Source organism: Meles meles, chromosome 4, assembly GCF_922984935.1.
Source record: "Meles meles chromosome 4, mMelMel3.1 paternal haplotype, whole genome shotgun sequence".
NCBI classification, from domain to species: Eukaryota; Metazoa; Chordata; class Mammalia; order Carnivora; family Mustelidae; genus Meles; species Meles meles.
Window position 1 is genome coordinate 97,012,163 of NC_060069.1, and position 24,659 is coordinate 97,036,821.

Below are 24,659 nucleotides of genomic sequence, written 5' to 3' on the forward strand. Positions count from 1 at the left end.
ACAATGTGTAGCACATGGTAATTACTATCACTCTAATACTGGCCCTTGTCTTTTGGAAATGTGTTCTTTTTTTTTTTTTTTTTTAAGTTTTTATTTATTTGAGAGAGAGCTAAAGAGCACAAGCAGGGGGAACGGTAGAGGGAGAGGGAGAAGCAGGCTCCCCGCAGAACAGGGAGCCTGATGTGGGACTTAATCCCAGGACCCTTGGGATCATGACCTGAGCCGAAGGCAGACACTTAACCATCGGAGCCACCCAGGCGCCCTGGAAATGTGTTCTGAAAGGCAGTTTGAAGATCAGTGCCATTGTCCCAACTGCAACAGCTTAAAGTCATATCGGGATTTGTTGTGTCTAGTATTACCTGGAACAAGTAGGCAGTTATTTAAGACTTCCCTTTTTCATCTTAAAATTTTTATTTGTAATAGTTTGGTTTATTGGTATCCTTATATTGTGTTTATGTGTCCTTACGTGATATTTAATATAGTAATAATGTCATGGGTTTGGGTGTTTGGGTTTTGTTTTGTTTTGTTTTTGTATTTGTCCCATGTATTACCTCCTTAAAGTACCTTAACTTCCCTTTTGAAAGGAAGACAAATGCCATGATCTCTGGCCTTTTACCTTTTCCTGGATTAAAAGGAGAAAGGAAGAAGCAGTAGTCATCCATTAAACCCAGCTTCTGTCCCGTTTGAATGTATGCCTTGGATTATGTCTATTGCCCTTTCAGTGTTCTGGAAATTCTGACACTAGGGGCAGAAGTATTTATTTATGTGGGAAAGGCTAGCTAGCTGATCAGTGGCAGTGGGGAAAAGACGGTGCATGCAGGAGACCATTCATAGTCCAGTGCATTGCCTTTGAATAGAGATTATAGTCTAAAAAAGAACTGGAGATTTTTTTTGAGATACTTGAATCTCATTCTCCCTCCCTCCCAGTTCCTTGTGAGGGTACACAGGCTTTCTGGTTCTGCAGGTGTTTGCTGCTAAGGACCTTTCACTTAAATACTAGGAACTTCACATCAGGGCTAGATGCTTATAAATACAGTTGGACCGGGGCTGGGGGCCGGGGAGGCGGTTGGTAGCAGAGGACAAGGTGGGGCTGAGAGGAGCATGGGGCAAGTACAAGGCCCTTGAATGAGGAAACTAGGGAGGAGCAGACTTAAGTCACAACCACATAAGGATTTGGTTTCTACACAGAATACTTAATTCAGTCAGCTTTCTTCCATGGGCCATTAATGACTTCTTTTGGCCCTGGTAAAAGAAACCTATAATAACCAGATATTCTACTGGAGTTTTCTGCTTGGAAAAATAAGTATTTTCCTTGCTAGTATGTTGGATAGCTGAAGAGTCAAGTGAAATCCAAAGAATAAGGATTAGGGAAGTTAACTTATTACTGATCTTGCATGACCAAACAGGTAAATCAGTACTTCTCAAAGTGGTCCTTGGGCCACTTACATATAAATCACCTGGCTCACTCTTTAATTCAGGATCCCAACCCCAGACTTCTGAATCAGAATGTCTGAAGGATTCCGGGAATTTGCAGCATTTACCTATTTGGAAATGATGCTTAGGCTTACTGAAGTTTTGAGAACACACATTTAAAATGTGCCTACTACCTATAGCTATTAGAAGTTAAAACCCTTCCTCAATTTTCTACTCATTCAGTTTGTAGCTTACTGGCACATTTAATTTTAATTGTTATAATTGCCACAGAAACCTCTTGCCTGAGTCCTTTTGGAATGTGAATTCTGAGCCAATTTTATACATGATATTACTGGATATCATATACTATAACCTAGGTTAATAGGTTAAACATTTTCTTCCTCTCAGAGAAGGACCTGAAGAACCTGGCTACCTTTCAGAGCTGTCATGACGGTTTGGCTTTATTCTCACATTTGAACTTTGAGGTCCAAATTAGTTTATTTAGATCTGATATAGTACCATTGCCACAGTTTGCAATCTGTTGCCTCTATCTTTCTATTCATAATATGTTTTTATTAGTAAACCAGGATTTAACCTCTTAGAGTGAAGAATTTGGTGGAATGAAAACAGTGAGCAGCCCTGTTTTTAGCCAGACTCTAATTCTGACTAATTTTTCCTTCCTTCCTCATTGTCCTATCTGTGCACCCTACTTCTCAATATCCAGAAAAATACCCAGCAGAAATATATGGTGTAGAGCATTATAGTCAGTAATGATGGTAGGTAAATGGTTTAAGGGAAAATTAAGAAATTATTGTTTCGATATTTCAGCTTATAAGACTTCCCCTCCCCTCAGACTTGTCTAGTGTTTATGTCTTAGACCAGCACACAAACTAACAATGATTTTTACTTTTTTAAATCATTTATTTTAAATGGCTTTAAGTACCTATATAAGATCTTCAGTTTTTGCCTCTTGACTTGCAAAATCTAAAATATTTCCTAGTCAGTCCTTTATCTAGCCCTTGTCTTAGATAAATGTACTTTTGATTATCTCAAATAAAATATATACCCAAGATAAGATAGAATTTAAGAAAAATGTTTAGAGGCAGTTCTTTTAGGTGTGATCCTTTTTCCTATCTCAGGACATTTTGAAATAAAATTTATTTCATTATTCATTGAGCAAAAAGGAAAAGGTTTGGGTCTCTACAGCAAGAAATAGCCTGATTGATGTTCAGTAAACAGATCAATAGTTATGGCACATAGGAACCTGTAAATATGAAATTATTTTAGGAGAAAAAAATATGAGAATAACTGCAGTCTTTACTTTTTTATGAAATAATGTTTTGCTTTTCACCTTCCTTACAGTTCCTATTTCATCGTCCATTAAGGCTGTTAAATCTGCTTATCCTTATTGAGGGCAGTGTCGTCTTCTACCAGCTCTATTCCTTGCTGCGGTCGGAGAAGTGGAACCACACACTTTCCATGGCTCTCATCCTCTTCTGCAACTACTATGTTTTATTTAAACTTCTCCGGGACAGAATAGTATTAGGCAGGGCATACTCCTACCCACTCAACAGTTACGAACTCAAGGCAAACTAAGCTGCCTCTCAACAATGAGGGAGAATTCAGATAAAAATATTTTCATACGTTCTATTTTTTTCTTGCGATTTTTATAAATATTTAAGATATTTTATATTTTGTATACTATTATGTTTTGAAAGGTGGGAAGGGTAAGGGATATTAAATGTATCCACAAACAAGGTGATGTGATCTTTCATGTGTTAGTACATTTGAATAATAACACAGGATGAGAGGTGTGCCTCTCCAGTAAAGAGATTGATTTGTTCGTATGGCTCTGGAATAACTCATTCATTTACAACACATCTCCTGTATCACTTGACACTGTACCTTTGGTATGTCTACTTTTCCAGTCCCCTCATTATCTTTGGTCCTCAGTTGGCCTTCCTGCTACAGAAACGGAGATCAGTGGAGTTGCCTGACCTATTCTCTTTCTCTTTGGCTGGCTAACAGTATTAGGATACTTGGGGCAAAGCATGGCTTATGGTCCTGGCTGGGAGGAAAACTCAGCATTTTGTTCTGCCCAGTGACATTCAAAAGTACTTGAGAATAAGGTGCTATCCTAAAACTCAGCGGATATTGCTGTTATTTTCCCTGTTCTTTACTTCTTTCACCTCTTAAGATTTTTCTTTAATTATTAGCTCTTTAAAATGATAATTTTTAAGGCAGTCTTTAGAGTGCCCGCACCCAGGAAGAAGGTGTATGGCTGGACCAGTGGGAGAAGAGGAGTGCAAATGCCATGTGGGCTGGAGTGTGGGCAGGCTGAAGATCCCTGCAGCCTAGAAGAATGGGCCAGTCCTCAGCTAAACAATCTTGGATACAGGCTGGGCAGCAGCCCACCTACAATGTCATGTTCGGAGTTATAAGCAGAAGAGAAATAGAAGAAGTTACCTCTTTGTCCCCCGATAATTTGATCTGTGCCTAAAATGTGTGTTTTTAGTTTCAAATTCCAGAACCTCTGTGTTTGTGAGCATTAACCCTTGCCAGTCCATGTCCAAATTCTCAAGAGGTGATCTTAGTCAATTGATGTCACTAGTCATCTAAACTTCTGAGGCCTTGTCTTGAGAGCCTGAAATATATTCTCATATGTTTTCTGTGCTTGGTTTGGCTTTTTTACACTGTGAACTTTTTGGTGAGACAATATGACTCATAAAGTAAAAAGACCAATCATGTAATTTCATAAACTGGCTCTGAAAACAATTCTTACAGAAGCGTTCCTAACAGATTTTCAGCAAGGCAGCACAATGAGGGCTAAGGTATATATATAGCTACCCAAGGTGACTTCTGTATTTAAATTAACCATTGTTTCCTTAAGTATTTTGATGTGTATACTTTTTTTTGAAGTGTATACTTTTTTTTGAAGTTAACATTATTTGGCAATTTGAGTCTATTTAGCTTTTTAACAAATGCATGTTGACCACCAGGCACCATGTTAGGCACTGGGGATATGGACAGCAGTGAGTAAGAAATGCAAAGGCCCTACCTTCATAGAACTTACAATGTGGGGGGTGCAAGGTGTGCCATAAATAAGTTTATATATAATGTCCCTGGTAGTAGTAGTAAGTGTGGTAAAGAGAAAATAAATCAGGGCAAGGAAATAAAAAGTACTAGGAGTGGCATTGCTAGAAGGCATCTCTGAGAAGGTAATTTCTGAGCAAAGCCATGAAGCAAGACTGAGCCACGTAAACAGCTTTGGGGAGCATTCAGTAATAGGAAAGGCAGTGACCTAAGGTGGGAACAATTTTAATATATTGGAAAAATAGCAGGGTGACCACAGTGTATTGGTTGGTTTCATAAGTGGTTCAGCCTAAATACAGTAGTTCTCAGAGTGAAGGAAGACAGGAAGGTTACCATTTCAGTGTTCTTTCCTTAGGGTCTTAAAAATAGGCTTTCTTTTGACTAATAAGCTTTTTTTTTTTAAGATTTTATTTATTTGAGAGAGAGAGAATACATGAGTGGTGGGGAGGGGGAGAGACAGAAGGAGAAGCAGACTCCCTGCTGAGCAGAGAGCCCAACTCGGGCCTTGATCCCAGAACACTAGCATTATGACCTGAGTTAAAGGCAGATGCTTGACTGACTGAGCCACCGAGGCACCCCTTGACTAATAAACATCTTGATGAGGTTACTTGACAGTTTAAGAGCAAAATGGGTGGTCCTGACAAGATGTCTCATCAAAATGGCTCCAAGTTGGTTTTGTCACTGAAAAGTAGCCCAGATAACTGATTAGAGATAACAGACTACTCTTGTAGTAGTCTGTAGTAGATAACACCTGCTCTGGTTTGACCTTGGCCATAATCCTAAACAGGATGGTACAGGAGGACCAGATGCCAGGCTGGCCAAACAAACGAATGAGGATAAGAAATAGAAACTAGTTTGGGGTATAGGAATGAAGTAGTGCCCCCTCTCTTTTCAGATACGACAGCATCCGGGAGATAAAGGTTGCAGTTCAGTGTGCTGCTACGCATTTCAGATGCCCTTTTAGGAGGTGCTACATTCAGATGGGGAAGAGAAAAATTACCAGTGACCTGTATATCCTACTACTTATGGATAATGTAAGAGAAAAGACATCATCATCTTTGCTTAGTGATAGGAGATCCATACTCAGTAAAAGATGGCCTTTTGGTGGTTGTTTATATACTGAGAAATTAAATGGTATGTGGGAAAATGGTATATAGCAAAAGATCAGTTGGGCGAACTTTGAATACAAGAAAAGGAAGGAAGATCCTGGACCAGCTGTTAGGGTGACTTAAGGTAGGCAAGTAAAGGAAGATAGTTCACAGGTATGAGCATGATGGCGCTGTTCCTCAGTATCCTATTTATTCTGATTCCATGTTCTATTCCTTAAACTTCTTTCCCCTCCCTATCAAATCATCACCACCACTACCACTCTCCCATTTCTATTTCCTGAGCAATTATTATGTACTGCATACTGCTGGGTGCCAGAGATAGTGATGTTTAAAGTTGATTAATACAAGGCAGGTAAGTAAATCAGTAATAATAACAAAGGGGTGTTTGGAAAGGAAGCATATACAAGGTGCAGAGGTGATGCAGAGAAGAGTCTCCAACTTTGCTTGGAATCTGCAGTGTCAGGGAGGACTTGACTGCAGCAGTAACACATAGCATTTTAAGGGAGGACTGGGAGAGTACCACATAAATGAGGGGGAGAGGTTGCATGCAGGGGAACAGGATATACAAAAACCCAAGGCATGGACTTGCACCAGTTCTTAAACAACTAGTTCAATAATGCTAAAGAAGTAGGCAAAGACTAGATTATAGGAGGACTCAAAGTCCATGTTAAGGGGTTTGAACTTTTATTATCTTCTAGATCACAGGTTCTCAAAGGTGTGATCCTTGGACACTACATTAGATCTACTAGGTCAGAACCTTGAGAGTAGAGCCCAAAACTGCCCCTTTCTCAAGCACTTCAAGTAATTCTTAAGCAGACAGAAGTCTAGGAATTAAAGACAGCTAGTGAAAGATTTTCAATTGAGGACTCATGACCCAGAGGGTTCTCAAGTCAGGAGTTCTCAAAATACAATCTCTGGATCTGCAGCAGCAGCATCGCCTAGCTGGGAACTTATTAGAAACAGATAATTTCAAGCCCTGCCCCAAGCCTACTGAATCACAAACTTTGAATAGAACCCAGATGTCTGTTTCAACACACTTCAAGGTGACTTTGATGAGATCCACTATCCTATCTTAGACAACTTCGGCAGCAATATGTCCAATCGGTTTGGAGAATGGACAGATGTCAGTGAGACCTACTGCAGGGAGATCAGTTAGCCAACCATTTAAAAAGTCTATGTAAGAGGTGAGAGGGCATGGGCTGGGTATCACCACTGTGTGGGTGATAGAGAAAGTGGAAAGAAAAGAGGACAGAATTCTGGTGAATAACATTTTAGAGCTGAGGAAGAGGAAGCTTTCAAATGAACAAGACTAAGGAAGTGGAAATCTAAGACCAGGTGAACTAGTGTTGCAAGGAAGAAGTGATCGGGGTGCCTGGGAGGCTCGGTTGGGCGGCTGCCTTCACCTCTGTTCATGATCTCTGGGTCCTGGGATCGAGCCCCATGCTAGGCTTCCTGCTCAGAGAGGGGTCTGCTTCTCCCTCTGTGGGCATGTACTCTCTCTCTCAAAAATCTTAAAAAAAAAAAAAAAAAAAGATGATGAACAGTACCAAATAAGGAAGTTAAGAGACTGAGAACTGACTGTTGGATTTGGTTATTAGATCATTGGTGACTAGTAAAAGAAATTTTAATGGAGCAATAGGGGCTGAAGTCAGGTTGGTTGGTCCAGAGTAGTGAATTAGAATGAAGAAGTAGTGAATTAGAAAGTGTTCTTGGGAGCCCTTGGGCAGAAGGGATAGCAATTTCTCTGAGCTAGAAGGGGGGTTAGATACACACGTACATGGAGAAGGGGAAGTGCTTGTTGGGGGCGTGGGAATGGAAGAAACATCTGGCAGCAGGAACTTGTGAAGTAAGAGGCAATTTTGGTGGTGGTGGGGTTAATCTAGGAGGAGACTTAGAATAGTGGAATAGCTTTTGTGAGTTTTGGGAATAAGGGTACTGCTGAGGTGGTAAACCATAAATTTTCAAAGGCTCTCCGGCCACAGTTTTATGATTTTTCTCTGGTCTAACCCAATAGATAAGTAAGAGTGGAGAAGATGGGTGGTAAGAGTCCTGGTCCTAGTTTGGAGGTTCACAAAGCAGGTATGGCTGAAGTGGTCAAGGGAGTTAGTGGTGCTTGTGGGAAGGGTTGAGAGGCTGTAGCTTGGGGTCTGGAAAGGCTAGGGAAGGAAGAAGTCTGGTTGGGCGTACGGTCTGTCGGAAAGGGTAGGGGTAGGCCAGGCATTCATAATTTTGAATAAGTCAAAGGAATAAAGGAGCAAGGATAGGAGTTCTGAGAATGGAATATGAGAGTTTGGAATCACAGAGTTCTGGATTGTGAAACAGCATAATGTGTAACCCTGGAGGCAAATGGCCAAAACTGAAGAGCAGTAAAAACTGTAAGCAACTGTGCCAAGACTGTGGAGTGGGTTTTCCTCAGGAACACTGAAATCATCCAGTAGGATGGTGGAAACAGGAAGCTCAGTGCCAAAGACTGGGAGATCTGGGACGTTGACTACATCATGGCCACAAAGAATGGTAAGAGTAAAAATAACTCCATTCCATGAATTGTGGTAACGAGAGATTTCTGTATGAGGTGGGAAGAAGCAATGGTGCAGAAACAAGTGGGAAATGAGAACATCATCTCTGCAATCTGTAGTCTGTGTAACAAGGGAGGAATGTGTAGCCTTCTGTGTAGGAACAGGGGTGCCCTCAGGGAAGTGTCAACTTTCATGGGAGTCCAAGAAGTGGAAGCAACATTCAGGGAAGACACCAGAGGTGTGAGAAGAGAAGACTCCAGAGGAACTGTGGGATAGATTACGAGTGAGGGCAACTGTGTGCTGCCAGTTGGGGGGCAGTGGGCATGGATACAGAAAAGAGAAACAGCTGAGTGGGGATCTGGGAGTATGGAAGAGAAAAGGCATTTAGGGAAGCAATGAGGGATGACAGGAGCAGGCCTGAGTGGCATAAAGTTCTAAGAATATTGTTGCCAGAATGCTAGTATTTTTATCCCTTTGGCAATGGAATTTCTTACCATCACCAGATGGTAAGCCTCTGTTGCATGATTGTTTTTTAAAAGGGCCTGTGATTTAGACCTGTTGAGGGCCCCTCTTCGTCTTTTTTGTGACAATATATACTAGGATTTTGCTGCTGTTGCTTTTTTTTTTTTTAAGATTTTATTTATTTATTTGATAGAGATCACAAGTAGGCAGAGAGGCAGGCAGAGGGGAGATGAGAAGCAGGCTCCCCACCAAGCAGACAGCCTGATGCGGGGCTTGATCCCAGGACCCTGGGATCATGACCTGAGCCGAAGGCAGAGGCTTAACCCACTGAGCCACCCAGGCATCCCAGGATTTTGCTTCTTAAACGTGACCGTTAGCATAATCATTCAAATGAGAGTAGTCCCCCTTAACTGGTTGATTCAAGTAATAGAAAATTTGAGTTCCCATCTATTAAGATGGACCCACACACATAACTCCCTAAGCTGTGGGCTTTTGAGAAGCAGTAGGTTTTTTCTTCTTAGTTTTCATGACAGTATCCATTGATTTACACTGGGTATCTTAGGTAATGTGTAGGATTATAACAGTAAGAGAAGTTACAAATATTTGACAGTGAGAGGTGAGTAAAAAAAGAACAAATTTACTGAAGCAACCCCTCGGGACTTTGGCTGTGAGACCAAACTTTGAAGTAAAAACTAACATCAAACTAGAACAATGAGCCTGATGCATATAATCTACTTTTTCTAATATTGATTTTGGTGACCCCAGGTCCCCCTCCTCTAGTTTATAGTGCCATCATAAGCATTATCCTTTATATCATTTATTAGAATACATTTTTAAAGCATAACAATCTTTTAATTACACTTAAATGTCTATGGATAGGTTTAGTATTTAATTTTTTAATCAATAGAAAAAATTTGATTTTATCTTTGGAAACATTCGTCAAGCTCAACAAGCTGAAACCTTGTGGATTTCTAACAGATGCCTTTGAAAAAGTGCTTTACCTTGCAGAATTATAAGCCAGGAGTTGCCATGGCATTAAGTTATTGTGATCCATCCAGGAAAACGCATGGCTACACCTGCATGGGTTTCTTACACTAAGCTACATCCTCCTTCATCCTCACAGAGAAGTGATTTTGCACTGCTCATGAACCTCAAGGCTGCTAAATGACCTACTGTGTGCCCGTCCATCCGTGGTGGCCCCCAGTTTTGTACTATCTGGACCAACACTGATTTCAGGCAATCACTCTTCTTCCATCTCCTATGCCTCTCCATGCTTGGAAAGGTGCCTGCTCCCTCTTCTGGTCTGACTTTGCTAGAGAAGGTGTTGACAAAGGAGGACACATCCTTTGTCATTCTGCATTTTGAGCTGACCTGGAAGTGCCTAAAATCATTCTCCTGACATTTAACCCCAGGATTCATTTTGTCATCAGATAGGACAAGCTGGGGTCGAATGTGGTCCTACTCAATCCTGGCGGAAACTGGACATGTCCTGAACCTCTACCACTCCAATTCCAGACCAATGAATCTTACATTCCCACTATGTTTTCAGGCTTTGAAATGAGACCCGTGTAGACTAATGACTGTACCACCCAATTTTACTCAAATGTGATCAGCATGCTGAACGTTAGACACGAAAGTAACAGCTTACCTTGACCTATGACTTCATAACCAATACAAGTTAACCCGTTTTGTGATGACGGAAGTCTCTCAAGATCCCTCCCCAAGAGCATGGAATGCTGGTATTACCTGGCTCATTAGCAGAGACCCAGCCGGACTTCACAACTAAACCAATTCAGACCACACACAACTTCAGAACTCTTTGTTCTTGATTACCACTCACATTTTTTAAGCAATCAGAGCAAAATTCTCAATGCCTAAGTGTCTCCCTAGTACCTTCTATTGGATTTGCAATTGTTTGATTTGATTAAAGTCAGTAGGTAACTTGAACACTATTAACAATCCTATTAAAAGATGCTAGTTGCTACATTTTTCCCTTTGAGCTTTCTTTTGGTAATGTAATGGCTCTAAATCTTGCTCCTGTTTGTTTATGGACTGTTTCATTTGCTACCACCCCTCTCCCTTTTTTCATTAGACTCCAAGGATTTAAGAGTATTAAGGCACCCAGGGCAATATTACTAAGCTTTTGATAAATATTGTTGAGGAGGATGATGCTTACATTTTTAACTTATACAGAACCCAGAATTTGGACTTGACCAATATTTTGAATTTTAGGGCTTAGATCAAGCTGTCTTAATGGGGTTTTTGATCAATTTTCTTCACATTACATCTGAAGCAAAGAATAAAAACCAAACTCCTCTATCTGGTCCATTTTGGTAAAAAAAAAAAAAAAGAGAGAGAAAAAGGGAAAAATAGTTGGCCTAAGGGCCATTTTGCCAATAAATACAGATTATTATCTTCTTTAGCAACCACTAACACTGAAAGAAAACTTTAGGAGATGCATTCATTTCATTTCAAATTTAACATTTAAAATCAGCCATCCCCGTTTTGAGGACTGGTAACTGGTTTGAAGGAGCACTTGGGAGAATTTGATTTTGCAGCCCTTTCTAGAGCACCATGCAGATCCACCTAAAAACACCGCCCTCGTCCTGTCCGCTGTCTGGATAGAAGCAGGCAATTTGATTTCCATCCAGCCATTCTCAGGGGGCTGTTTTTTCAGTCCCAAATGAATGACCAAACAGGTAATCTTGGGGCATTTGAGGGAACAATTTCAGGGGAGGAAATCTGAGTTCTCTTTGCCATGAAACGGAATTTCCTCAGCATCGGGTTAGCCCCAGCCCACAGGAAGCTTATGAAAGTGTTTGTGACATTTGACAGGCTGGGCTGTATTGAAGAAGTCCATACTTTAGCCGTGGGACACTGATCGAGAAGGTGAGTCAGCTTCCACAGCCTTCCGGGTTCACTGGCTTAAGAAAACTCAGAATAGAGAGTATCTCCAGACAGTTGTCATTGTGTCTCATGACAGCATCCACACACCCACACTCCTGAAGATGATGCTACAAACAAAACATGTCAGTCTATGGAGCATGGCAGCCATTTAAGAATCTGCCTAGGGCAGAACTCATGCATTAAGGTGTACTTAGTGGCTTCTCAGTCTATCCCCGAATAAAATATATCCTCTAAGCGTTACAAACAAAAATTCAAAATAATCATTAAATAGTTTAAATATTTCATTACGTGGCTCAGAGTTCTCATGGTGAAGCAAAGTCCAGTTCCTTTCCTCTCTCACATTCTAACTGGAACATGGTCTTTATCAAAGCGTAGACACCACAGTGCACTGCGATTGGGATAAAGCCTATCTGCCCACATTTTCTGATAAGGCAGTAACGTACTTTTCAAATCTCCTGAACATGGCCTTTCTCATCTGTCACCACTATATTTCTTCACCTTGCTTTCCCAGGAGGGAAAATGCCATACCCCAGCCCTTTTTTTTTTATGAGTTGACATCCCATTGGCTGGACCCATTGGTCCAGGGTCTTGCTCACCCAATGAGAAGGCAAGACACTGAACCTATTAGCCGCTCCCCTTGCTCATTCACCTCCGTGCCCTCTGAAAGGAGAACTCGTCAGCTGGCCTCCCAGTTACCCCTGAAACAGACACTGGCTTAAAAGGTTCAGCACAAGATTTCAAAACTGTAAGGTTTATCAGGGAAGAAGGGAGAGAGGAATGTGAATCTGTAGCAGGGCACCACTTCCAATTCTCCCTGGAGGAGGTAACTTCAGTTCAGCCCCTACCCATCCCACCGGCAGCCTTGATTGTGAGGTCTGCTGAGAGGAACTGCTAGCCCCTAGAGAAATTTCTGCAATGACAGAGTTTGTGGACAGAGTTCAGCCAGACTTGAACCTGAGAGGATGTGCACAGAGCTAGAACAGGTCTGTTTTAATTTCTTTCTAAATAAAATTGTTGTGTTAGAAGGTTTGAAACCATTGATACCCTAATGGGTTTTGCCTTGAGAAGGGCTCCTGTGAATCCCTTTTTGGGGGAGCACCAAAAGTCTGCCAGTAGGTTCTATTAGTTCTCCTTCCTCTTACCAGCTGAAAAAGAAAGAAGCACTGAGGTTCTAAATAACTGAAATAAAATCACATTGGTTTATTGCTTCTGCTTGCATGTAGACAGGAGAATGGCCTAGGGTGGGTAATGGATGAGGGGGTTATGGGATGGAGAAAGGTGCCTCAACTCTGCTCTGAGTAATGGAAGGAGAGGAAGAAAGGGAGGTACCCACTGGCTAAAATGAAATCCATGTTCCAAAGGGCATTTCTCCCCAAGTAATAGAGATGGCCACCCTGTTGGGACTCCCCCCTTATCCTCTCCTGTACTCCCAGCCTAGTGTGGAAGGACAGGGAATCTGAGCTAGAAGTATTTTCTACTAATGCCCCATCAATTTAAACACATTGACTTTGGAGCATAGTTCTACCTATGCGTGAGGTTGTTCTCTACGATGATATCCTATCTGTGGCCTCTGATGGAAAGAGCACAGATCACTTCACTGTTGCACACCTAAGTGAAAATTCAGCACATCTCATTGAGGTAAGCTTCAGCTCAGCCCCCAGTCTGCTCAACCACTAGATTTATACATCAGAGGGATGTATAAGGTCAGGAGAATGGCAGAGTCCCCCAAAAATAACAAAAGCCACAGCCAGGCAGTCCTCTTAGATTTTGCTCTTGTGTATAGATTCTGATTTTCTACACTGATACATGCAACCATCTCCCACAGATCTGCAGAGGTTCCAGGGAAAGAGCATGGGCACCTTCACCCTGTCGGATCTGTAAGTGTACATTAGTTTGCACTTCCAAATCTACTTCTGTTCTGGAGTGTACGTGTGTACAAAGCTTATCAGAAAACTGGTCTAAAAGAACGCATGCTTTAAGGAGCATTAAAAAGCGTGAAGGAAAAAGGAGGCCTTCCAACCTCAACAGCAACATTTTCCAACACAGGCAAAGGATTTCTCTTTCTTTCAAAAAAACGTTATTTTAGCCAACTCTCAACAGAATAGGTAATGACAGTGTGGGAGAAACACAACTCAGATACAACCCCAATCTCATTGGAAGAAAGCATTTCAGCTTCTTCCTTTACCTGACCTTTTCCCACCTGCTGTTAAGGACTGATCTAAATTTCATTTCTTGGTCCTTCCCTTGACCTCTCTTCTGGCAAATGGACTAATTAATAAATGGTCAAAAAGCTGAAGAAAGAAAAGAGGCCAAAATAAGTCCAAACTTGGATAACCTATGCCTGGAATAATGGCAAGTTGGCCCTGTAATAACTTCCAGATGATGAATCATGACTTTTTTTTCAGACACCAGCAAGTGAACTGATGTCATTCTATTTGCCTTCCACTTCTTCCATCCAGAATCACTGACCTCCTCTGGGGCTGGTAAAAACAGCTGGTTGAGGTCTCTAGTCTTTGGCCATTCTTAGGGATGGTCATTTTATTCCTAAGTGTAACCCCTTCTGGTGTGACCCACGTGTTTTCTGCCAAATCCCCACAAAGAAGGCCAGGGGAAACTGTCTGGGTGGGACTTCTGATAGGGGACAGGAGAACCTTGGAATCTGTCACTGTGGAGGAAGGGGGTGGGTGGTCCATAATGGGGAAAGGAGGACTGAATAAGATTAGGCTCTGAGGTCTTCCTGGCCTTGACCTGTGGAAAGGTTTAGAACCCCCTGATGGTCGCTCTATTTTTGAAGAAAGAAGGTTGTCTCCAGAAGGTTCTGTCTCTGATGTACGCTTTCTGCATTGCACTGTTGCATCCTGGGTGGAGAGCAGGTTAGCCAAGACTGGTTCTGGAGGAAGGGTGGGTTCCTCACACATGTGGGATGTAGTGGTATCCATTGGCGAGGCCTCAATGGCTCCCATATCTTGCTTTGGTTTCTCTTCTTTTGGGCTTTCCAAGGAGAGAGAATCATCTCTGGCAGATTTCTGCGAGGTCCCACCAGTTGAGCTGGGTTCTTCCTGGCTCCTCTCCAGAGGCTGGACTCCACTGTCCCCTGAGCTCTGAGATGGCAGGGGCTGTGGGATCTGTGTGTACTGAATCTTGGGTGGGATGACTGGTACTGCCCTAGCCTGGCACATTTTGACCATGAAGGAGGTTCTCACAGCTGACACACTCACAGGAGCTGAGTTACGGCGGCCCGTCAGGGCATGAGCCACAATGTCCAGGTCCTGAGGGTCCTGGGAGCAAATGCTCCACGGGTCTACTTTACAGTGAGATGAGGTCATCCATTCGACTTTTGTGTCTCCTGGCTCAGAGAGCTGCATTCCAGGTGAACCAAATGAGGCCACATTGTCAAACCGAAAGAGGTCAGTGATGGGAACGGCAGATTCCAAATTGAGGGAAGAAGGCCTGTTTTTCCCTTTTGGAAGCCCAGACTCAGTGCTCTTCAGCTGTAACTTTGGGGGATGATCTCCGCCTGAGGCACTGGCTTGCACACCAGGAGAACTCTCTTTGCTGTTGTCTGGCCCAGGAACACTACCTTGATCAATCTGAGGGCTGCTGTGCCCTTGGTGAGTCCCCAGTTCCTTTCCCTCTGCTACGCTGCCAGGGCTGATTTCTGCTGATTTGGGCTGCAAACCACCCGGTCCCTTCTGGCTGGGAGCAACCTCTGTCCCTCTGTCCCCAGAGAACTCTCTGAAGGACTTCAGGGTTTTCTCATCCCATCCAGTAATCTCTCTCCGGGGGGCCAAGGGCTGCAGAAGGTCGGAATTCCTCTCTGCTTCGAGGTTAGCACAGCTGCTGGAGGAGGGAGCCTCAAGAGTCCACTGGCTCTTAACCGTGGTGGTTTTGCTATCTAGAGAATGGCTCTGACGAAGGCTGGGCCTGTGGGGAAGCCTCCTCTCCAGTCGGTGGCCCTGGGGGCCCTGCACCTGGGCCTCCTGCACATCTTTCAGGGTGGGAGAGTGAAGGGGACTCGTTACCCACTGGGGCTCCTCCCAGGGCTCCACCATCTCCAGGCCATGCTGCGCAATGTCTGTCACAGTTTCGTCTTCATCACAGTCTGAGGGCTCCTGCACTGAATGGGCTACATCCCCCTCCCCTTGCGGGGAGATCTCAACCTCGCTTGTTGGGCTTTGAAAACCAGAGCCTTTCCCCTCACGAGCAGCATTCTTTGAATTTTGCTTTTCACTTTGTCCTAGAGAGGGCTCCTCCTCCTGACACAGGCTGGGGGTCCCAGGGCTGCCATTAGACTTCAGCTGGTCTGTGTATGGATTTGTCCTCAAACTCCTAGATGAGTCTTCTCTCTCAGGACTGCCCTTTGATAGCTGGACTCGAGGCGCCTCCTCCAGAGGAGTTGGAGGAGGCGCAGCAGGCGGGAGAGGAGGCGACAGATTCCCCGTGTCTTCCTGGCCCACCTTTGTTTGTAGAGAAGCCGTTTCAAATGGAACTATTTCCAGAGGAGCTAAGCTGGTGGGGTCCGGACGCTGGCTCTTCTCTGTCTCGGGTCTGTGGAGGACTCTCGTCGTCTCTGGCTTTTCTCTATTGGCTGCCGGGAAAGTCCCCTGTGCCATCTGATTGGCTGGATCCCTAGTCCACTCCTCCAGAGGGGTAGAGCCTGGTGGTCGGCCACAAGACAAGCTCCCAGGAGGCTCCTGGGAGGCAAAAGCCCCCGGACTGGCCTCCAGGATTGGCTGAGTGGGGCTGATCTTTAGGGCAGGTGCTGGCAATGAGGAGAGCTCCTCCTCAGATTCGATGATCTTCAGCTCCTGTTGAATCTCAGGCCAGATCAGGGCATTGGCCAGGTCATCCTCATCCTGAAAAACATCAAGGAACGGATTATTTTAGAACCAAGGACTTGTGGCCCTGACAACTGCACTATTTTCTCAGTGACAGTGAAGGGCCTGGCGCTGGGCCAGGCTGCACTATCCCAGCAAATAAGGCTACCGCGTTACTAATCACTGTGGCTGTTTATCCAGGGCTTACCGCATGCCATAACACATTCTAACTGCATGTTCTTGTAATTGTCCCAGAGATAAATACTACTATAACTACTCCCATTTTAGAGGTGTGGAGACCTATGTTCAAACAGATTAAACAATTTACCTAAGTCACACAGCAGCAGCCCGGGACCGAAATCCAGCTATGTCCACACCAGAACAGAAACACTTAATCCCCGTGACTGTTGATTTATAAAACAAACCAACCCCTAGTCTCAGTTAACCTCAGGTTTACCAGATGACACACAAGAATGTGATTCTCCCCATGAATGTAAATGTTAACTCTTGCCCTGACATCTGCTTTCCAAATAAATAAATAAATAAATAAATAAATACGGCTTTCCTTATTACCAAAGAAATACATATATCACATGGAAAAAAATTTAACACATGTTAAAAGAAAGGAGAATACAAAAACAGCAAAATCTTATATTCCAACTACCTACAGATAACCATTGTGGATCTAAAGAGGTGCCTCCTACTGGGTATTTAGCCCAAAGATACAGATGGAGTGGAAAGAAGTTGCCATTTGCATACCAATGTTCCTAGCAGCAACATCCACAATAGCCAAACTGTGGAAAGAGCCAAGATGCCCTTCAACAGATGAATGGATAAAGAAGATATGGTCCATATTACAATAGAATATTACTCAGCTATCAGAAAGGATGAATTTATCTATGAGCTCCTTGAGGTAAGGAATTTGGTTTGTTCATCTTTGATTCCTCAAGGCCGAATGTTGCCTGGTATACTGTGAATAGTTGCTCAATAAGAGGGTTTTTTTTTTTTTTCACTGTTCCAAAATTCATTGTTTATGCACCACATCCCTTTGCTCCATGCAATATGCGCCCTCCATAATACCAAACACCAGGCTCACCTAACCCGAGTTCCCTCACCTCCAAAACCCTCAGTTTGTTTCTCAGAGTCCACAATCTCTCAAGGTTTGTCTCCCCCTCCGATTTCCCCCACCTCACTTCTCCTCTCCATCTCCCCATGTCCTCCGTGTTATTCCTTATGTTCCACCAAGTAAGTGAAATCATATGATAATTGACTTTCTTTGCTTGACTTATTTCACTTAGCATAATCTCCTCCAGTCCCGTCCATGTTGCTACAAAAGTTGGGCATTCATCCTTTCTGATGGAGGCATAATACTCCATTGTATGTATGGACCATATCTTCTTTATCCATTCATCCGTTGAAGGGAATCTTGGTTCTTTCCACAGTTTGGCGACTGTAGCCATTGCTGCTATGAACATTGGGGTACAGATGGCCCTTCTTTTCACTACATCTGTATCTTTTGGGTAAATACCCAGTAGTGCAATTGCAGGGTCATAGGGTAGCTCTATTTTTAATTTCTTAAGGAATCTCCACACTGTTTTCCAAAGTGGCTGCACCAACTTGCATTCCCACCAACAGTGTAAGAGGGTTCCCCTTTCTCCACATCCTCTCCAACACTTGTTTACTGTCTTGTTGATTTTAGCCATTCTGACTTGTGTAAGGTAGTATCTCAGTGTGGTTTTGATTTGAATCTCCCTGATGGATAATGATAATGAACATTTTTTCATGTGTCTGTTAGCCATTTGTATGTCTTCTTTGGAGAAGTGTCTGTTCATGTCTTCTGCCCATTTTTTGACATGGTTATTATCTGTTTTGTTTGTGTTGAGTTTGAGGAGTTCTTCATAGATCTTGGATATCAGCCCTTTGTCTGTAGTGTCATTTGTGAATATCTTCTCCCATTCCGTGGGTTGCCTCTTTGTTTTGTTGACTGTTTCCTTTGCTGTGCTGAAGCTTTTGATCTTGACAAAGTCCCAAAAGGTCATTTTCGCTTTTTTTCCCTTTGCCTTTGGAGACATATCTTGAAAGAAGTTGCTGTGGCCAATGTTGAAGAAGTTAGTGCCTATGTTCTCCTCTAGGATTTTGATAGATTCATGCCTCACGTTGAGGTCTTTTATCCATTTTGACTTTATCTTTGTGTACGGTGTAAGAGAATGGTCAAGTTTCATTCCTCTACACATTGCTGTCCAATTTTTCCAGCACCATTTATTGAAGTGACTGTCTTTTTTCCTTTGTATATTTTTTCCTGCTTTGTCGAAGATTATTTGACCATAGAGTTGAGGGTCCATATCTGGGCATTCTACTCTGTTCCACTGGTCTATGTGTCTGTTTTTGTGCCAGTACCATGCTGTCTTGGTGATCACAGCTTTGTAGTAAAGCTTGAAATCAGGCAATGTGATGTCACCAGTTTTGTTTTTCTTTTTCAACATTTCCTTAGCAATTTGGGGTCTCTTCTGGTTCCGTATAAATTTTAGGATTGTTTGTTCCAGCTCTTTGAAAAATGCTTGTGGAATTTTGATCGGGATGGCACTGAAAGTATAGATTGCTCTGGGCAGTACAGACATTTTAATGATGTTTATTCTTCCAATCCATGAGCATGAAATCTTCTTCCATCTTTTTGTGACTTCTTCAATTTCTTTCATGAGTGTTCTGTAGTTCCTTGAGTACAGATCCTTTACCTCTTTGGTTAGGTTTATTCCCAGGTATCTTATGGTTCTTGGTGCTATAGTAAATGGAATCGATTCTCTAATTTCCCTTTCTATATTTTCATTGTTAGTGTATAAGAAAGCAATTGATTTCTGTACATTGATTTTGTATCCTGCCACATTACTGAATTGCTGTATGAGTTCTAGTATTTTGGGGGTGGAGTCTTTTGGGTTTTCCATATAAAGTATCATGTCATCTGCGAAGAGAGAGAGTTTGACTTCTTCTTTGCCAATTTGAATACGTTCTCTTTCTTTTTGTTTTCTGATTGCTGGTGCTAGGACTTCTAGTACTATGTTGAACAACAGTGGCGAAAGTGGACATCCTTGTCGTGTTCCTAATCTCAAAGGGAAGGCTGTCAGCTTTTCCCCATTGAGGATGACATTCGCTGTGGGTTTTTCATAGATAGATTTTATGAAGTTGAGGAATGTTCCCTCTATCCCTATACTCTGAATTGTTTTATTCAGGAACCGTTGCAGTATCTTGTCAAATGCTTTTTCTGCATCAATTGAGAGGACCATGTGGTTCTTCTCTCTTCTCTTATTGGTATCTTCTATCACATTGATTGATTTGCAAATGGTGAACAACCCTTGCATCCCATGGATAAATTCAATCTGGTCATGGTGGATAATCTTTTTAATGTACTGTTGGATCCTATTAGCTAGGATCTTGTTGAGAATCTTGGCATCATATTCATCAGGGATGTTGGTCTGAACTTCTCCTTTTTGGTGGGGTCTTTGCCTGGTTTGGGGATCAGGGTAATGCTGGCTTCATAAAGAGTCTGGAAGTTTCCCTTCTGTTTCTATTTTTTGAAACAGCTTCAGGAGAATAGGTATTATTTCTTCTTTAAATGTTTGGTAAAATTCTCCAGGGAATCTGTCATGTCCTGGGCTATTGTTTTTTGGGAGGTTTTTGGTCACTGCTTCAATCTCGTTACTAGATATTGCTCTATTCAGGTTGTCAATTTCTTCCTGATTCAGTTTTGGAAGTTTATAGGTTTCCAGGAATACAACCATTTCTTCTAGGTTGCTTAACTTATTGGCATATAACTGTTGATAATAATTTCTGGTGATTGTTTCTATTTCCTTGGTGTTAGTGGTGATCTCTCCCTTTTCATTCATAATTTTATTAATTTTGGGTCCTCTCTCTTTTCTTTTGGATTATTTTGGCCAATGGTTTATCGATCTTATTGATTCTTTCAGAAAACCGCCTTCTAGTTTTGTTGATGTATCTACTGTATCTTTAGTTTCTATCTTGTTGATCTCTGCTCTAATTTTGATTATTTCCCTTCTTGTGTGTGGGGTTGGCTTAATTTGTTGTTGATTCTCCAGTTCTTTAAGGTGTAAAGAAAGCTGGTGTATTCTGGATTTTTCAATTTTTTTGAGGGAGCTTTGGATGGCTATGTAGTTCCCCCTTAGGACCACCTTTGCCATATCCCATAGGTTCCCATAGGTATTGGGCTGAAGCATCTTCATTTTCATTGCTGTCCATGAATTGTTTGTTTAAGTTCTTCTTTGATTTTCTGGTTAATCCAAACATGCTTAAGCAGGGTGGTCTTTAGCTTCCACGTGTTTGAATTCCTTCCAAACTTTTTCTTGTGGTTGAGTTCCAGTTTCAAAGCACTGTGGTCTGAGAATATGCAGGAAATAATCTCAATCTTTTGGTATCGGTTGAGCCCTGATTTTGACCCAGTATGTGGTCTATTCTGGAGAAAGTTCCATGTGCGCTCAAGAAGAATGAGTATTCTGTTGTTTTAGGGCAGAATGTTCTGCATAAATCTTTGAGGTCCATCTGGTCCATCTGGTCCAATTCAATGCTCTTGTTTCTTTATTGATTTTCTGCTTGGATGATCTGCCTATTACTGAGAGTGGCATGTTAAGATCCCCTACTATTGATGTATTCATATCAATATGACTCTTTATCTTGATTAACAGTTGTCATATGTAGTTGGCTGCTCCCATATTGGGGGCATAAATATTTACAATTGTTAGGTCTTCTTGTGGACAGACCCTTTAAGAATGATGTAGTGTCCTTCTTTATCTCTGACTACAGTCTTTAGTTTAAAATCTAATTTACCTGATATTAGAATCACTACCCCAGCTTTCTTTTGAGGCCCATTGGCATGATAGATGGTTCTCCATCCCTTCACTTTCAGTCTGGATGTATCCTTAGGTTCCAAATGGGTCTCTTGTGGACAATATATGGATGGGTCCTGTCATTTTATCCAATCTGCAACCCTGTGCTGTCTTATAGGAGTGTTTAGATCATTCACGTTGAGAGTGATTATTGAAAGATACGTTTTTATTGACATCATGTTGCCTGTAAAGTCCTGGTTTCTATAGATTGTCTCTGTAAATTTCTGTTCTATGACACTCTTGAATTTTTTCATCTTTTATAGAATACCCCTTAATATTTCTTGTAGTGTCGGCTTGGTGGTCAAATCCTCTTTTAAGCCTTGCCTGTCTTGGAAGCTCTTTATTTCTTCATTCATTTTGAATGTCATCCTTGCTGGATAAAGTATTCTTGGCTGCATGTTCTTCTCATTTAGGGCCCTGAATATGTCTTGCCAGCCCTTTCTGGCTTGCCAGGTTTCTGTGGACAGGTCTGACGTTATTCTGATGGACCTTCCTCTGTACATAAGGAATCTCTTCCCCCTAGCTGCTCTCAAAAGCTCTTGTCTAAAATCATGATCATCAGTCTTACAATCAAGTGCCTCAGGATCTTTCTAGATTCATTGATCTTGGTGGGTGTTCTTTCTACCTCTAGGGCACAAACACTGGTTCCATTCCCCAGACTGGGAAAATTTTCATGGAGAATTTTTTTAACTATATCTTCTAGTCTTCTTTCTTTCTCCTCCCCCTCAGGGATCCCAATAATTCTGATGTTGGAACGTTTCATGGCATCATTTGTTTCCCTAATTCTGTTTTCATGGCTTCTAAGCTGTTTGTTCCAGGCCTCCTCCTGATCCTTTTTCTCTATCAGTTTGTCCTCTAGATCACTAGTTCTATCTTCTGCCTCAGTTACTCTAGCTGGTAGAGTATTTAGATTAGACTGTATCTCATTGATAGCATTTTTAACTTCTCACGGGTGGCTTTCACTTCTGTCCTTAGCGATTCCATGTTGTCACTAATGGTTTTCTCCAACTTAGCCTTTGCCTGGATAATTGTTATTCTGCATTCCCTTTCTGACATACTATTTATGTCTATATCCAATAGTTCTGATGGAGAGGGCACAGTCTCTGAATTTTTCTTCTGTTGGGTGTACCTCCTAGTAATTTTAGTGAGAGGCAGTTGACGGTATATGTAGCTGAATGTATCAACCATGATCCAGGCAAAGTGCACCCTGGAACACTTCTGAGCAATCAAAGTCACCACCAAAAAGAAAGAAAAAAGAAAAAGAGAGAGAGAAAGAGAGAGGCAGAAAAAAGAAAAGGAAAGACACAGCCAGAATGGGCCCCAAAGGTAAGATTTATAAGGCATACAAACAGAAATGGACAAACAAAAAGACCAACAAAAGTAAATGACAAGAAAAATAAAGAACCCACCTAAAATGAACCCCAAGGATAGGATTTATATACTACCAGAACAAAAACACAGAAACACTGACAGAAGAAGATGGGAGGGTGGTTATAAATCCTCGATGTGGGAGAGGAAGGAAAGTCATTTTATGCTTTCTGGGTGTATCTTGGTATTTTTGTTAAAGGACTCAACTTTCCAAGGATAAAGGGAGATTAAAATTGGTTTATATACAGGGATAGTATTGATTAGGGAAAGAGGTTTACCTTGAAGCTTATATCTATATTTAAAAAAATAGAAAAGAAAAAGAAAAACAGGTGTAAATATGAAAAAATTTCAAGTTAAAAGGTTATTATGGAATATGTTGTATTAAACCTCTAGTTGTAATGGTAAGTAGGTTAAAAAATTAAAGAGAATAAGAATAGTGAGAACAAATTTAAAAGTAAAAGTTGTATCTATGAAATATACAGGTTTTAAGGCAATACCGGGAGTTTAATATCATCTTTTCCCCGATATTGGGGTTTTACAGTTTTATGGGGACCCTGTGGTGGTTGTCCTCTCATTCTTTTGACTCGCTTTCTTGGGGGGGAGGGGCCTGCCACGTTGTTTATCAGTCATTCTTGCTTGGGTTGAGTCCTCCTGCCCCTACCAAGGGACTGGGCTCTGTGGAAACTGGTTTTTCAGGCTTTTGTTCTCTGGAGGCTTTTTCTTTGGAGGCTCTTTGTGGCTTTTCAGAGGTTTGGTGGAAAGGAAACTGTACCCAGACCTCCGACTCAGAGAGAAGCCTCCATCTGCTCCCCTCTGGGTGGTCCAGAACACACAGACTCCCCCTCTGCAAACTCCACTGAGCCCTGCAGCCTCCCACAGGCAGAGCACGTCCCCAGCCACTGTCTCAGGGGTCACCCGAAGTGCCCACTTGTCTCTGCACCCCCGTGCCACTAAAACCGCAAGTGATATTGGTCCAGGGAACCTGCTTCCGGTGACTGCCTTTGCCAGGACTATTGTCTGGGGTCCAGCCCTCAGGTTGCCAATGCAGGAGATCGCACTGAATTCCTTCAGGCCCCCGCTGGGAGAGTCCAGACCCTTGGCTGCTCCTAGAGACTGTCAGCTAGCATCAGGATGGAGCTTTCTCGGGTGCTGTCAGGGAGTGGGTCAGACCCTGGTCGCACAGTGAGCAAAAGTTCTAGGGAGTGCAGGCTGGCACTGTCACCAGACTCCCACATGTGGCGGTAGGAGTGTGCCCAGCTGATCTGTGGTGCAAGCCATGCAACCCTGGGGGCTCCGCCATACTCTCTCTGGCACAGATGGTCATTGGCGGTAGCCCTCCTGGGTCTGTGGGCTTTGGCCCGTGCCCATGACTGCCTGATTCTACCAGCTGCCCCTTAAGATCTTTTGCTCTTTTTGAGTGCTTTTAACCAGACTCCAAGTTAATGCTGGTCCCCAATCACAGGGCACTCATATTGGGGTATTACTTTCCAGTGGGTCACTTCTGGTGGCTCCCTCCCCTTTCTGTTTATCCTCCGATATCAGTCTGGTCGTTCCTACTCCGCTTTACCTCTCCACTGGTGTCTTCTGCCCTCGAAGAGATCCAGAAGTGTATAATCCTACAGCTCAGGCTGATTTCATGGGTGTTCAGAGTGTTCTGGTAGATAATTAGCTCACTTTAGGGGACCGGCTGAAATAGGGTCTCCTACTTCTCCACCATCTTGCCCCTCCTTCAATAAGAGGTGTTCTTTTGTGGTATTTCTATTTGATTGTTTCTTTCAGAGAACTCTCCAACAGTAGGATTCCTTGGTCAAAAGGCAGGGGTGTTTTTGAGATCCGATTCTACCATATCACACTGATTTGTATCTACTCCCATTTCACCTTCAGGCAGAGGCAGCCTTTCCACTCAACTGCTTACTCTCCTTAGCACCTACACGAATTGATCTCTTATAAGAAATAAATATTTAGATAAGTAAATGAGCACGTAAACTCTCCTCCCCCACCATCTCAGTAAGTGGACCATAGTGCGTCTTTCTGCTTAGATCAGAAATCTATGAGGTGTTTCGACTCTTCCTTCTTCCTCAC

At 42.5% G+C, this 24,659-nt stretch overlaps 2 protein-coding genes across 2 annotated transcripts in view; one reads left to right on the forward strand and one right to left on the reverse strand.

Annotated features, from left to right (window-relative positions):
* Positions 1-4,087, forward strand: part of TMEM39A (transmembrane protein 39A) — a 30,438-nt gene extending 26,351 nt beyond the window's left edge. Inside the window, exon 9 of the mRNA XM_046001439.1 lies at positions 2,776-4,087. Within this exon, the coding sequence (XP_045857395.1) occupies positions 2,776-3,009 (234 nt within the window). The 3' untranslated portion in view covers positions 3,010-4,087. The remainder of the gene's footprint in view (positions 1-2,775) is intronic.
* An 8,593-nt stretch (positions 4,088-12,680) lies between these two features.
* ARHGAP31 (Rho GTPase activating protein 31) overlaps positions 12,681-24,659 on the reverse strand; it is a 109,606-nt gene continuing 97,627 nt past the window's right edge. Inside the window, exon 12 of the mRNA XM_046001438.1 lies at positions 12,681-16,356. Coding sequence (XP_045857394.1) covers positions 13,927-16,356 — 2,430 coding nt within the window. The 3' untranslated portion in view covers positions 12,681-13,926. The remainder of the gene's footprint in view (positions 16,357-24,659) is intronic.